Source organism: Somniosus microcephalus, chromosome 24 (assembly GCF_052327205.1).
Source record: "Somniosus microcephalus isolate GS21.2 chromosome 24, FLI_Smic_1.0, whole genome shotgun sequence".
NCBI lineage: Eukaryota > Metazoa > Chordata > Chondrichthyes > Squaliformes > Somniosidae > Somniosus > Somniosus microcephalus.
In genome coordinates this window covers 10,854,203-10,868,651 of record NC_141010.1, presented here as the reverse complement: position 1 = coordinate 10,868,651, position 14,449 = coordinate 10,854,203, and the positions used below count along the sequence as shown (strand labels likewise).

The 14,449-nt window shown below is 47.2% G+C and overlaps 1 protein-coding gene and 1 non-coding gene across 2 annotated transcripts; both read left to right on the top strand.

The window, feature by feature from the left end:
- Positions 1-4,701: 4,701 nt before the first annotated feature.
- rpl23 (ribosomal protein L23) lies at positions 4,702-13,492 on the top strand. The gene is made up of 5 exons (XM_085966211.1): positions 4,702-4,791; positions 6,470-6,553; positions 9,104-9,232; positions 12,234-12,347; positions 13,356-13,492. Exons 1-5 carry the CDS (start codon positions 4,779-4,781, stop codon positions 13,436-13,438), a joined length of 423 nt encoding a protein of 140 aa, XP_085822337.1. The 5' UTR covers positions 4,702-4,778; the 3' UTR covers positions 13,439-13,492.
- On the top strand, positions 12,619-12,754 carry LOC147101042 (small nucleolar RNA SNORA21). The gene has a single exon (XR_015073506.1). It is a non-coding gene; the product is annotated as a small nucleolar RNA SNORA21 (small nucleolar RNA).
- Positions 13,493-14,449: the final 957 nt, after the last annotated feature.

Here is a 14,449-nt window from a genome sequence, read left to right as displayed (position 1 = left end):
TGGTAAAAATGGTCCGTAGGACTGCAATAGTTTTCTCCGTGGTGGTGGAGGACATTTTGATGACCTCAGGCCATTTCGAGTGCGCATCCATGGCTATTAAAAACATTGAGTCCATGAATAGACCAGCAAAATCAATATGCACCCATTGCCATGGAGATGAGGGCCACTCCCATGGGTGTAGAGGGGCCTGTGGTGGTGCATTTTGGACTTTCTGGCATCCTGAGCAGCTCTTGGTCAGGTCCTCGATTTGTTTATCGCTTCCTGGCCACCACACAAGCCCTGGCTAGGCTTTTCATTTTTACCCCTCCCAGATGACCCTCATGAAGCTCATTGAGCACTCTATCCCTTAACTTGGGTGGAATTACCACTCGGGATCCACACGTCAAGTTCCCCCGGCACACTGACAGCTGTTCTCTCCTTGTCGAGAATGCTGGCAACAGTGAGTCGCCATGTGCTGGCCATCCCTTCACCGTCAAATCATATACCCGAGACAGTGTCGGGTCATTTCGGGTTTCCTTTTCGATACAAGCGTTAGTTACCGGTAGGTATTCAACTATAGTCATTTTCGCCCGTGACCAGGATGTCGTCCAAATAACACTGGGTCCCTGGGATCCCTTGCAGGACTTGTTCCATTGCCCTCTGCCAAATAGCCGGAGCTGATGCTACCCCGAATACCAGCCGGTTGTAATTGGTAGAGACCTTTTATGGGTGTTGATTGTGAGGTATTTTTTTGATGCTTCTTCTACCTCCATTTGCAGATACGCCTGGGCCAGATCAATCTTAGTGAAGCGTTTCCCTCCAGATAGTGAGGCGAAAATATCTTCAATCCGCGGAAGTGGATATTGTACGGTGTGAAGGACCGGGTTCACTGTTACCTTAAAGTCCCCACAGATGCGAACCTTCCTTGGTTCCCCAGGCGTGCTGCTCAACGACTTTTTCATCACGGGGACGATGGGTGTAGCCCACTCGCTCCAGTCTACCTTGGACAGTACACCTGAACGTTCCAGACTCTCCAGCTCTGCTTCGACGGCTGGGCAGATCAGGCCTTAAAAAATTTTGGGCTTGCGTTTTCTTCAATTTTAATCATCGCTGTCATGCCTTTTAGTGTTCCGAGTCCTTGCTGGAACACTTCTTTCACGTCAGTTAGGATGTCGCCCAGGTGTGACGTCGTCATCCTTTTTGTCAGCCACAGTCAGTGCCTGTATGGAATGCCAATCCAGTTGTATTTTCCGGATCCATTCACGTCCCAGTAATGGTGGTCCTCCATCTTGCAATACATACAGGTCTAGTTTTGGTGTTTCCTTACCGTTATATATAACGGTCACCCTTATTTTTCCTTTGGGGTAGACTTTTTTGCCCCGTGTACGTCTTCAAAATAATTTTTGTGTCTCTCAAGGGTATGTGTGAGAATAGCCTCTCGTAGTCCCGTCGGTTTATGACTGTTAGGGCTGATCCTGTGTCCAATTCCATCTTTACCTGGACTCCTGCTATCTTGAGAGTGACCCAAATGGTTCAGTGATCCTCCGTTGTGATCACATTATGTAGTTTCAGACAACTCCGTTCCCTGCTTTCGGAGTCGTTATCACTCTTTTGTTCGTCTGAACTATTCTCCGTCATCTTATGTACCTTCTTGTACTTTGGTAGGTTTCTTATTGCTGGTTTTCTTAGCACGACCTGCAGACTCGTGCTATGTGTCCTACTTTTCCACACTGTCTGCACACTTTGTCTTTGAACCAGCAATCATTCTGGTCATGTGTTGTTCTGCCGCAGCGATAGCACTTCTCTGTTCTATATGACATTTCGTTTGTGCCATATTCTTGCAGTCTCTGTTGTATCTCTGCAGCGCCCGGTGCTGCTGCTTCATATGATACCGCAATGCTGAAAGCCTTTTCCAGCGTAAGGTCCTTTTCAGATAAAAGCCGTTTCTGGGTTCCTTCACTTTGAAGCCCACACACAAACTTGTCCCTTAAGGTATCTGCCAGTCCTGCTCCAAACTGGCAGTGTTTCGATAGTTTGCGCAGTTCTGTTACATAATCAGCATTGCTTTCATCCTTATGCTGGTTCCGTTTGTGAAACTTGAATCTTTCTGCTATCAGCAGCGGTGTGGGGTTTAAATATTCCTGTAATATCGTTACTATGTCTTCAAAACTCTTTTCCACTGGCTTCGCTGGGGTTACTAGATTTCGTAATAAACCATACGTCTTTGCACCCATTAAATTTAACAATACCGACGCTTTCTTGTCATCTGACACCTCATTTGCCTTGCAGTATACCTCTATTCGTTCGACATATGTAGTCCAATCTTCAACTTCATTGTCAAGTGCGGTGATACTGCCACTCTTCGGTATTTTGGGTGCGGTTTAAAATGGCGTCTCCCGCGCTTTCCTTCCTCCCCCGCTGCTGCCAACGCCACTCCCGGCGGTTCTCGTGGCAATGGCGGCGCCCTGTTTCGCGCGCTTCTCCTGCGCTGCTGCCAACGCCGCTCTCGGCGGTCCTTGTGGCAATGGCGGCGCCTCGCGGGTTTCTGCGCGTCTCTCTCTCCCTCTCTTCGACGCTGCTCGGCCCCTGAACACCGGCTGCGCCCTGTGCGCTCTGCCCCCTCCCTCTCTTCCCCCGTCGATGCTGCTCGGCCCTTTACTGTGCCGCTCGGTCGGGCTCTAGCCCGCCGCTGTCCGGGAAGGGTCTGCGCACTACCTGTTGCCAGCCCGTTTCGCTGGACCACCTCGACTGGAAAGCCAAGCCTGGCTCTCGACAGCCTCCCCCATCAATTCTCGAGTCTCTGCTGGATGACTGGGCGGTTGCCCGTGGTCGACGCCCGACTCTCTGGCCTTGATCTCCAATCCACTGATCTCCAGGAACGAATCCCCGGGAGGTGATGCAGAGTTGCAGGTAGGTTCGAACTTGCCTTGTCGCCAATGTTGTGTCTGTGTATAATAAGACACAGACTGCAGGAGAACGGTACAACAGGTGTTTACTCAACGTGGCTCACACGGGAACTGATCTGTACAGATTACTACTCAGTGCTATATACAGGTGTGGTCACTGCCGGTACTGCAGTATACATGAGCTGTAAAAGATAGTTTCCCCTTAAAGGTATATACATTACAAGATGTAACAGACTTTAAGCAGGTGCAGGGGCAAGGGAGGAAAGAACTAACGGGAAGGTCTGTGATAGGATGAAAGGCAGAAGTGATTAAATGACAAAAGGTATGATGGTGCAAAGCAAAAGGAGATAGTAATGGGACAAATAAAGATGGGTCTTGAAGAGGTGCAATTGTTACATTTCTAACTTTTTCCAGTTCTGACGAAAGGGCACTATCCTGAAACATTAACACTGTTTCTGTCTCTCCACAGATGCTGCCTGACCTGCTGAGTGTTTTACAGCCTTTTTTTTTATTGTTCGTTCATGAGATGTGGGCGTCGCTGGCGAGGCCGGCATTTATTGCCCATCCGTAATTGCCCTTAAGGTGGTGGTGAGCTGCCTTCTTGAACCGCTGCAGTCCATGTGGTGAAGGTGCTCCCACAGTGCTGTTCGGGAGGGAGTCCCAGGATTTTGACCCAGTGACGATGAAGGAACGGCGATATACTTCCAAGTCAGGATGGTGTGTGACTTTGAGGGGAATTTGGAGGTGGTGGTGTTTCCATCCGCCTGCTGCCCTTGTCCTTCTAGGTGGAAGAGGTCGTGAGTTTGGGAGGTGCTGCCGAAGAAGCCTTGGCGAGTTGCTGCAGTGCATCTTGTATGTTCAAGGTGGTGGATGGGGTGTCAATCAAGCGGGCTGCTTTGTCTTGAATGGTGTCGAGCTTCTTGAGTGTTGTTGGAGCTGCACTCATCTAGGCAAGTGGAGAGTATTCCATCACACTCCTGACTTGTACCGTGTAGATGGTGGAAAGGCTTTGGGGAGTCAGGAGGTGAGACACTCGCCGCAGGCTACCCAGCCTCTGACCTGCTCTTGTTGCCGCAGTATTTAGGTGGCTGGGCCAGTTAAGTTTCTGGCCAATGGTGACCCCCAGGATATTGATGGTGGGGGATTCGGCGATGGTAATGCCGTTGAATGTCAAGGGGTGGTGGTTGTTGGAGATAGTCATTGCCTGGCACTTGTGTGGCGTGAATGTTACCTGCCACTTATCAGCCCAAGCCTGAATGTCGTCTAGGTCTTGCTGCATGCGGGCATGGACTGCTTCATTATCTGAGGAGTTGCGAGTGGCACTGAACAATGTGCAGTCATCAGTGAACATCCCCATTTCTGACCTTATGATGGGGGGGAAGGTCATTGATGAAGCAGCTGGAGATGGTTGGACCTAGGACACTGCCGTGAGGAACTCCTGCAGCGATGTCCTGGCGTTGAGATGATTGACCTTCAAACACCACAACCCATTCCTTTGTGCTCGGTATGACTCCAGCCAGTGGAGAGTTTCCCCCTCCCGATTCCCATTGACTTCAGTTTTACTCGGGCTCCTTGATGCCACACTTGGTCAAATGCTGCCTTGATGTCAAGGGCAGTCTCTCTCGCCTCACCTCTGGAATTCATCTTCCTGTTTTTTATATCAATTTTTTTATATCTTTCTTTTTAAAAGTTGCAATAACTGATGTAACCCTGTTGGGGGCGCCACTGAGGAAATCCTCCCGCCTGCTCTTCCTGGTCCCTCGCCACGTGACACGTGAGCCAGTTGCTCTGGCACTGGCCTCACGTCGGGTGCGCGGTGATGTCACGCCACGTTGCGTGCGTCCCCGATATATCCCATAATGCCCCGCGTTCGGTCTCTTTCCTCGAACCACAATGTCTAAGAGAGGTAAGCGGGCGGCAGAGAGGGCGCTGAGAATCCGCTGCCATCGGCGCTTTGTATCGCGGACACTCGCATTTTAGCCCTCCGATCGTTAGTACTAGCACCTTAGCTGTCATGTAATGTGGATATTGGTCGCAATTAGCCGGCTTTATTATAGAATAGATGATGAACTTGTATCTGCGGCGGCCGCCATGTTGAAGACATCCTGGTTTAAGGTTGGTAGGGGATGGGGGTTTTGGTGTTTTATACCCACCCCTGAAACCGGTTTAAAATTCGCTCAGGCTCCTTGCAAGGGGGGGATTTTGTTTTGTGTGAACCCAAGTGTGGCCTCCCCCAAGCCTGCCCCAGCTCCTGGGCATTGAGACTTGCCCTGAAGCCAGCAACATGGGCTTGGGGCTTTTACACCAGGCCTCCTGGTTGTTGGAGCCCAGCCTTGGTTTGTGGGGACACACACATCAGCTAAGAGAGGGAGCAGATTGATCGTAAATGTGCCAGCTGTGGTTATATCTTCTCAAGAAAAAAGAACTTTCTATAGATAGCCCCTTTCAAGACCTCAGTACATCCCAAAGCTCTTTACAGTCAATGAAGTCCTTTTTTTTGATGTTGTAATGTAGGAAACGCAGCAGCCAATTTGCGCACAGCAAGCTCCCACAAGCAGATGATGACCAGATAACCTGTTTTTAGTGATGTTGATTGAGGGATGAATATTGACCCCTGGATAACTCCCCTTTGAAATAAGTGCCGTGGGATATTTTTACGCCCACCTGAGAGGGTAGACGGGGTCCCAATTTAACATCTCACCTGAAAGACGGCACCTCCGACAGTGCAGTACTCCCTCTACTGCATTGGGAGCATCAGCCTGTCTCTGGAGTGGGCTTGAACCCGCAACCTTCTGACTCGGAGGTGAGGCTGCTACCCACTGAGCCACGGCCTCTCGAGCCTGCTCCACCACTCCTTAAGGACATGGCTGATCTTTGACGTCAACTCCACTTTCCTGCCCTATCTCCACATCCCTTTATTCCCCTATAGAGTCCAACAATCTCAGCCTTGAATATACTCAACGACTCAGCATCCACAGCCCCCTCGGGTAGAGAATTCCAAAGATTCACAGCTCTGAGTGAAGAAATTCCTCCTCATTTCGGTCTTAAAACACGACCTCTTATCCTGAGATTATGCCCCTTAGTTCTAGACTCTCCAGCCAGGGGAAGCAATCTCTCAGCATCTACCCTGTCAATCCCCCTCAGAATCTTTTATATGTTTCAATGAGATCACCTCTCATTCTTCTAAATTACAGAGCGTATAGGCTCAATCTATCTCATTATAAAGTTCTCCTTAGATTATTACCACTTATGAAGTATATAAACAGATAATGTTGAAAATACTCAGCAGGCCAGGCAGCATCTGAGTATTTCCAGCATTTTCTGTTTATATTTCAGATTTCCAGCATCCACAGTATTTTGCCTTTGTATGAAGCATTGATGGATTGGTTAAACTGCCCATTCCCCACTTCCCTCCGTGATAATTTTTGGAAAACTTGGATTATGTCTTTCGTGTAATGTATGCCTGCTTCTAGTGCTATTGAACTGCTGTCTCCAGGGCTTGAATGGCCTGTGGGAAGTAACTAGCAGTACAGAGCCCCAGCTCAACATGTTCCTTAAAATATGTCATTTCCCATTTGCTACAGGACGTGGTGGTTCGTCCGGGGCGAAATTTCGCATCTCCCTCGGTCTCCCCGTGGGGGCCGTGATCAACTGCGCCGATAACACAGGTAAGAGCTGTTATGAGCTGAGTCCCTTTGGGCCCTGTAGGATGAGAAATACAGTGGGAGACTTGGTCATTTTACATGGAGTGAAGATAGGTGTATAATGTACATTTTGTACCATCATATTCTGTTCCAGTAAGATCGTGCAAATGTTTATTTCCTTTATTTAGAATTGATTGACCTAGCTGTGTGTTATTGCAGTGGGCATTCATTGCTTTGACCTATAGGGGCATTGATTTTTTTTTAATTGTGTTTTCAATATGAACTGCATTTCCCAGTGTCCTTACTCGCACCAAGTCCTGTTCACCCATCACCCCTGTGCTCACTGACCTACATTGGCTCCCGGTTAAGCAACGCCTCGATTTTAAAATCCTCACCCTTGCTTTCAAATCCTCTATGGCTTCACCCCTCCCTATCTCTGTAATCTCCTCCAGCCCTTCAACATTCCCAAGTCACACACCATCCTGACTTGGAAATATATCGCCGATCCTTCATTGTCGCTGGGTCAAAATCCTGGAACTCCCTCCCCAACAGCACTGTGGGAGTACCTTCACCACACCGGACTGCAGCAGTTCAAGAAGGTGGCTCACCACCACCTTCTCGGGGGCAACTAGGGATGGGCAATAAATGCTGGCCTTGCCAGCGATACTCATCCCATAATTGAATTAAAAAAAATATATGGCCCAGAAATTCGGCTCTTCCCCGGGTGAGTACGCATGGGGTACTCCCCCATAGGCCGAATGGAATTGCCGGTTTCTTGCATGCGCGGGAAACCGGCACTTCCGATCCTCTGAACGAAGAGGTTCAGAGGTCGAACGCGCACGCAGGGGAGGCTGCGTGTGCCCTTTGAACTTAGTTTTTTTTTACAGGTTTTCCCAGGAGGTTAAGCCTGCAGGATTTACACATTTAAAAAGCAGGCGTAAGGCCTGCTTTTTGCAAGGTAAGTGGTCAATTAATTAAAATTAAAACATTTTTTCACGGGTTTATTATTTTTAAATACTTTAAAGCAAAGTAAGTTTATTTTTAGCCCCGTTATAATATAAAATTATTTTTTTCAAAAATTTAAATTATTGTTTAAAATAGTTATTTAATGTAATTTATAGTTTATTTAAAAAGTGTGTTTTTTTAAAAAATTTATTTGAAGGTTTACTGCTATTTTGAGCCCGTAGTATTTATAAGTTTTGACAGGTCTACCTGTCAATCTTATGAATGGGCTTTTCCCTCCTCCGATTGGTTGCCCGTGGCTCACGTGATCCCAGGGGACGCATCGCACTAACTACGCCCCTGGGACACGCAAGCACAGCGTGCCGGCAGCTGGGCCAGGCCCCGGAGCGGAATTCCACGGGGCCCTGCAGCTCAACTGCCGGCGCGCAAGGTAAGTGCAGGTCGGGGGCTTACACCCGCGGGAAGCCCCCGACCCGAATTTCTGGGCCTGTATTTGTGCTCCTCCAATTCTGGCCTCTTGAGCATCCCTGATTTTAATTGCTCCACCATTAGAGTCAGAGTTATACAGCACAGAAAAGGGCCCGTCCGCCCCAGCCATCAAGCCCTATCTAATCTAATCCCATTTTCCAGCACTTGGTCCGTAGCCTTGTATGCTATGACATTTCAAGTGCTCATCCAAATGCTTCTTGAATGTTGTGAGGGTTCCTGCCTCTACCACCCTTTCAGGCAGTGAGTTCCAGATTCCAACCACCCTCTGGGTGAAAAAAGTTTTTCCTCAAATCCCCTCTAAACCTCCTGCCCCTTACCTTGAAACTATGCCCCCTTGTTATTGACCCCTCTACTAAGGGGACAAGTTCCTTCCTTTCTATCCACCCTATCTATGCCCCTCATAATTTTGTATACCTCAATCAGGTCCCCCCTCAGCCTTCTCTGCTCCAAGGAAAACAACTCCAGCCTGTCCAGTCTTTCTTCATAGCTGAAGCGCTCCAGCCCAGGTAACATCCTGGTAAATCTCCTCTGCACCCTCTCCAAAGCAATCACATCCTTCCTATAGTGTGACGACCAGAACTGCACACACTACTCCAGCTGTGGCCTTGCCAGCGTTTTGTACAGCTCCATCATAACCTCCCTGCTCTTATATTCTATGCCTTGGCTAATGAAGGCAAGTATCCCATATGCCTTTTTAACTTCCTTATCCACCTGTTCTGCCTTCAGGGATCTATGTACAGGCGCACCAAGATTCCTCTATGTCTTCAGCTGTCTAGACCCTAACCTCTCTTTCCTCCTCAAGACTACTTAAAACCTACCTCTTTGACCAAGCTTTTGATGATCTGTCCTAATATCTCTGGTGTAATGCTCCTGTGAAGCACCGCGGGGCGTTTGTTAAATGCGCTATATAAATACAATTTGTTATTGCATGAGGTTGTTTCTGCCTGCATTGATGCGAGTATTTTCGAAGCTCTGGCCTGCTGTGAATGGTTAGGCACCTACACAGAGAGCACCTGATTTGTGAGGAGATGCCCAGATTCACACAATATGGCGGCAGTTTTGATTTGTGACGGTGGGTGTGACACGATGTTTTTTACCTGTTTACTGACCATGTGCTTTCAGGTGCCAAGAACCTGTACATCATCTCCGTAAAGGGGATCAAGGGTCGCTTGAACAGACTGCCAGCTGCTGGCGTTGGAGACATGGTCATGGCAACTGTAAAGAAAGGCAAACCCGAGCTCAGGAAAAAGGGTGAGTGAGCTCCTGAAATTGGTGAGTCGGAATGGCGAGGATGTTGTTGCGTGTACGTGCGACTTCGAATCGATAAATTGTCCGAGTCCACCATCGCATTTTATTGAAAATGTGTTTCAATTCTGCATCTCCTTTTTCCATCTCTTGCACATCCTCAGTCCATTAAATCAAGAGTAATGGGGAGGCAAGTTATTTCCTAGTTGGTTTCTGAATGTGGGAGGGCAATGGGGTTGGCACCAAAGAGGGAAAACGGACCGTGTTGGATTGGGAGAGAAGTTCAGAGCGCGCTAGATCGCTCTTGAGTAGCCGGTGAGGGTGTAGGAGGTTGCGCCAGTGTTGTTAGTTTTGTAGCTGGATTGTGGATTATGTTGAGATTCTTGCTATCCCGTAAATAGCCCAAAACTGAGCCTGGTTTCCCATAAATTCGGGTTTATAATTTGTAGTTAGAGTGAGAACTGGTATCTAACCAATTTAAACTGATAACCTGCCTGTGGTTTGACATTTGGATTGTTTTCTCGCTAATGACTAATGGGACACTGCTCGGGAATCACTTGGGAAACTTGTATTCGCTGCAGAGATTTTTCCTTTTGTTCTCGATAGTCTTCTCATTGGCAGTGAAATTAACGTGGCACGGCCTGTAAATCTTACCCAATGGTAATTCTGTTGCACATAGTGAGCCTGGTTTACTTTGCTGTGTTTTGTGGTGGTGCACAGGCAGCGATTATTCAGGGGCTCCTGTTGTCTCCAGTGATGATCCATCAGTTGTATTTAGATCTAAGCGCCATCACTTCAAGGAGCTTAAATAAGTGGAGGTTTTCTGTAGAAACTACTTGCAGCTTATTCGAGGACCCCGTGTATTTTATGTTGTGGAACCTCGGATCCTGGTCCCTCTGTTTATCCCACTCTGCGTCCCTTGAGCTTGTGTATGGATGTGATCATTATGCCTCCTGCCCCTGCTGACTAAATCCTTATTTCATTGACATCCACATTTGGCAAAACACTGCTTTGAGAGCTCATTTTCAGTGATTCAGCTACATCTTAGAAAGGACATCTTGTGCTGGGAATGTGGAGTTCTTTTTCTATTCACCGTCTTCTGTTTCAAGTGATTCAGAAGCTTGTGCCTGTTTTAATTTGTTCCAGTCTTGAGAATCATTACAGTTGAGGTGGTAGCAGTTTGGCAAATCGCTGCTTGAAGATTTGGAAGGTGATTTAAGGAGCAGTTCTATCAAAGTGATGACCGTGTGAGCCATGTCTTGAGAAACTAACAGTTTCATAATGAGGTGTGTTAGTGAGTAACCTGGGAATTCTGATGGGAGAATCATGGTGGTTGTTTGTGAACTCAGGAAGGGGGAGGTGGGGGGGAAATATTGTCACAGCAGTCCTGGTCCAAACTTCTGAAACTGTTGGCCAATGTTTCCTTTAAGCTACATGGCCAGCTCGCCAGCTTTTAAATAGGAAAAACGCGCATGTGCGGTATTTTGAAGCAGCCACACGCCCCCCAAAAAAATTAAAGGCAATATTGGTGTCGGCTACCCAAAGGAAAACCGTGCTTTAGTTGTAGAAACTGTTTTAAGTGCACAGTAACATCTGTAATGTGCTAGTAAATCAACAAATACCGAACCTGACCTTGTAGGTCGGAGGAGCCCAGTTTGAAATCTGATAACTTTGTACTTGTATGTGTGTGAGATTGTTTCTTGAATTTTCCTAATAATTCTGTTCTGACTGTTGGTGGTTCGCCCTCCTAAAAAGCACTTACTTTGTCTATACTCTGTGGCTTGGTGAGTTGTCAAGGATGGGGAGAGTAACTCATTGCTCTTGGGTGAAATTGCAGCTGATTTGTGCTGTAGAATTTCAATCCGGGATGGAACAGTTCAACTCTGATATCTGGTGATTCCTGAAGGAGAGGGGTCCCTGAATTTAACTGGTTTTACAAGACTGTATTTAGTGCAACTTTTAGCTGTTTACTCGCGAAGATCACTATTTAAAAAAAGTTTCACTATACGCGTGTAACTGTCACAGTAGATAAATCGATAACCAAAATAAGTACGGCCAGCTAACTCGCACATACTCTGTGTTGAACCGGAGATCTTCTGGTTTGTGTGCCTTGCTGAACCAGGAAGGGGAAGGGCTGCAGCAAAAATGTTCGTAACATTTTTGTGGCTTGTTCGGTGAAATAATTCCTCGGAGGCAGCGTTGACTTGCTGTGCTGCTGCTGGACATTGTTACACTTTTTGTTTAGACAAAGCACTCCGATTAAGAATGTGAAGTTTGCCCACCAGCACGTGCTATTGGTGCCTGGGTTAAAGAAGGCAAGAGTTGAATAAGGATTAGGAGCGGGAGTAGGCCATTCGGCCCCTCGAGCCTGCACCGCCATTCAATAAGATCATGGCCGATCTGCGACCTCAACACCACTTTCCTGCACTATCTCCATATCCCTTGATTCCTGTAGAGTCCAAAAATCAATCTACCTCAACCTTGAATATGCTCAATGACTGAGCCTCCACAGCCCTTTGCGGAAGAAAATTCCAAAGATTCACAACCCTCTTGAGTGAAGAAGTTCCTCCTCTTCTCAGTCTTAAAAGGCCAACACCTTATTCTGAGACTATTTCCCCCCCCCCCTAAGTTCTGGACGCTCCAGCCAAGGGAAACCAATCCAACTTCCCACTGCTGATTGCTGTCCAGTGGCCCTAATAGAAGTGCCCATAAGTGGGCATCGGCTTTGATTTGAGTTCCCTTCCCCCCCCCCCCCCCCCCCCCCCAGGTGAATATCTTGCCACTTTCCGGGCTCCTGTGATTAATGGGCGCTCGGGGACAAGGCACTGGACAGCAGTTATAAATGGTACAGCAAGACTGAATCAACACCTTCAGGGAAGATTGGCCAGGCTGGGTGGGGAAAGAATGTTGCTTCTTGTTGTACAGTGCCAATTTTGAGCTGCGTACTTCAATTGTTTTTTTGATAGGACTCCATGTTGATCTTTATTTCCGTGTGCTCATGTTACAGTGCATCCGGCAGTAGTGATACGGCAGCGGAAAGCATACCGGAGAAAAGACGGAGTGTTCCTCTACTTCGAAGACAATGCGGGGGTAATAGTAAATAACAAAGGAGAAATGAAAGGTACGGGTGTCGGTGCAACTCGGCATCTGAATTGAAGTGTTAGTAATAAATTTGCAGCTGGTTTTAAAGCCAATGGTGCCTCCCATCAGTTTTGACCTGACTTGTGGCAGAGAAGTGAGGGCACTTTGAAAAGGAATCCCATGTCTGTCTAGTGAGAAGAGCAAAGCGGGTCATTCCTTTCATTAGACAGTGTCTCTTACGTGTTCATTCTGGGTTTTTTTTGCTGTTGATCAGAACTCAACTTGTATTGTGCATTGAATGATACACCATTCCCTTCCAAAAAGCACTTACTTTGCCTGTTCTCAGTGGCGCCGTGAGTTGTCGAAGGAGGGAAGAGGAACACATTGCTTGTGGGTGAGGTGGCAGCTGTCACGTGCTGTTCAATCTCAATCGAGGGTGTGACACGTCTCTCTAGCGCAAACTTCTGAAGCTTGGATCGGGTCTTTTCCCCCCCCCCCCCCCCCACCTCAGCAATGAGCTGAAGACACTACTTGGTTGGGAGGAGTGAAAGTGGCTGGATTTTGGAAAACTTATTTGCCTGTCCATTGTCACCTGCCTCTGTTGACTGGAAGTAGGGATCAAGCATTCCTGGTTTATTTCGCTCAGCTGCTGGTGGGATCGGCTCACCTAAAAATGACTGACCCAAATAGAAATCAGAAACTCCCTTAGATCATTCATGTTGTCTCATCTGTTGATCATTGGATTCCAATTGCAAATCGTTTGCTCAGAAATTTTTCGGGTTAAGTATCATCCAATATATGGAACATTATAAGCTGTGATTCTGGAACATTACCAGACTGATGTAAGACAGTGTCACATTGGACCTGACTTGTACTTCTAAATGAGCTTGGCTGTCTGATGCTGTGTCTCTGTAGGTGGGTTGTGCACTGCAACTTTAATCAAGACTTGCACTGTGACATAAACTGAAACTCTAGCGGCAGTATTACAATTGCGGTTTCCTTGGGCTATTTCTGACTTGCTGATGTTTCCGCTTGTTTTTGTTTCTAGGCTCTGCGATCACGGGCCCTGTTGCCAAGGAATGTGCAGATCTGTGGCCCAGGATTGCTTCCAACGCCGGGAGCATTGCGTAAAGGTTTCCTGTAAAGATATCTGTACAATTCAATAAATATTTTTACCCCCAGAAACACGAGCAGTCACTGTTTTCTTTTGACCATGTTCTGAATTTATCTGTAGCATGTTCTGTAACTAAAAGATGCAGTTTGCCATCCCCGTGTTTGTGTAAATAAACAATTCATATTTTAACACATTTTTCACTCAGTCTTGCATTTTACTATCAGCAGTGTGTCTTCTCTAGAGTGTAAGATCTGCAAAATTGAACATTGTATTATAAGGGTCTATTGGCAGAAGAGGCCTTGTTTTAAAGACTGTTTTAAAAGAAGCCCAGGAAAAAGGGGCGTATAAAATGGCCGCCAGACCCCGTGCCTAGCTTTTTGGACACTTTAAAATGGTTCCTGCAGTCCCCAGACAGCCTTTGTGGATTCAGCCCACAGTAAGTTCTGGAAGCCGTTTCTGAGAAAACGAAACCAGACACAAACACATACATATGGATTGGATGCAGATCCAGTCAGATCGGCCTGTAGATAATGGCCATCTAAATGTTTACCCAGACAAAGGGAAACCGTTTTATATTCATAAGGGGAGCATCAAAAACCCATTAAAGACATCAAGAAGTCATTCAAAACAATGCAGGGTCATTCCAGACCAGAGATGGCCATCACCCACCATCCCGAAAGCAGTTTAAATATAATAACTACCCCGCTGTACAACAAGCCTGCCAAAAGTTAAATAAAGACTAACCTTGATTTGGCGGGAGATAAAGGCTTCTCTTGAGAAGTATAATTGGGAGTCCCAGGGTAGCCAAGAAAAAGAGCGATCAACCAGACACGCTTTTGAGCTTGTCCTTGTGAGAGCCGTGGAGAAACGTTGACCAAGAAGGTGATTCGAGTTTGCGTCCCGCCCCGGGGTAACCATTGGGAGATGGTTGACAAACCCCAGGCCGTTGACAAGACAAAAGGCAGCAGCCCTACAGAGGAAACATACATGAAAATGGTAACCAGCTAGAAACCTCTCCAACTGTGGCC

Excerpts from the sequence above, each read along its gene's own strand:
- rpl23 (XM_085966211.1), top strand. Across the intron at positions 6,554-9,103 it reads CAACTGCGCCGATAACACAG|GTGCCAAGAACCTGTACATC; the intron begins GTAAGAGCTGTT and ends ATGTGCTTTCAG. Across the intron at positions 12,348-13,355 it reads TAACAAAGGAGAAATGAAAG|GCTCTGCGATCACGGGCCCT; the intron begins GTACGGGTGTCG and ends TTTTGTTTCTAG.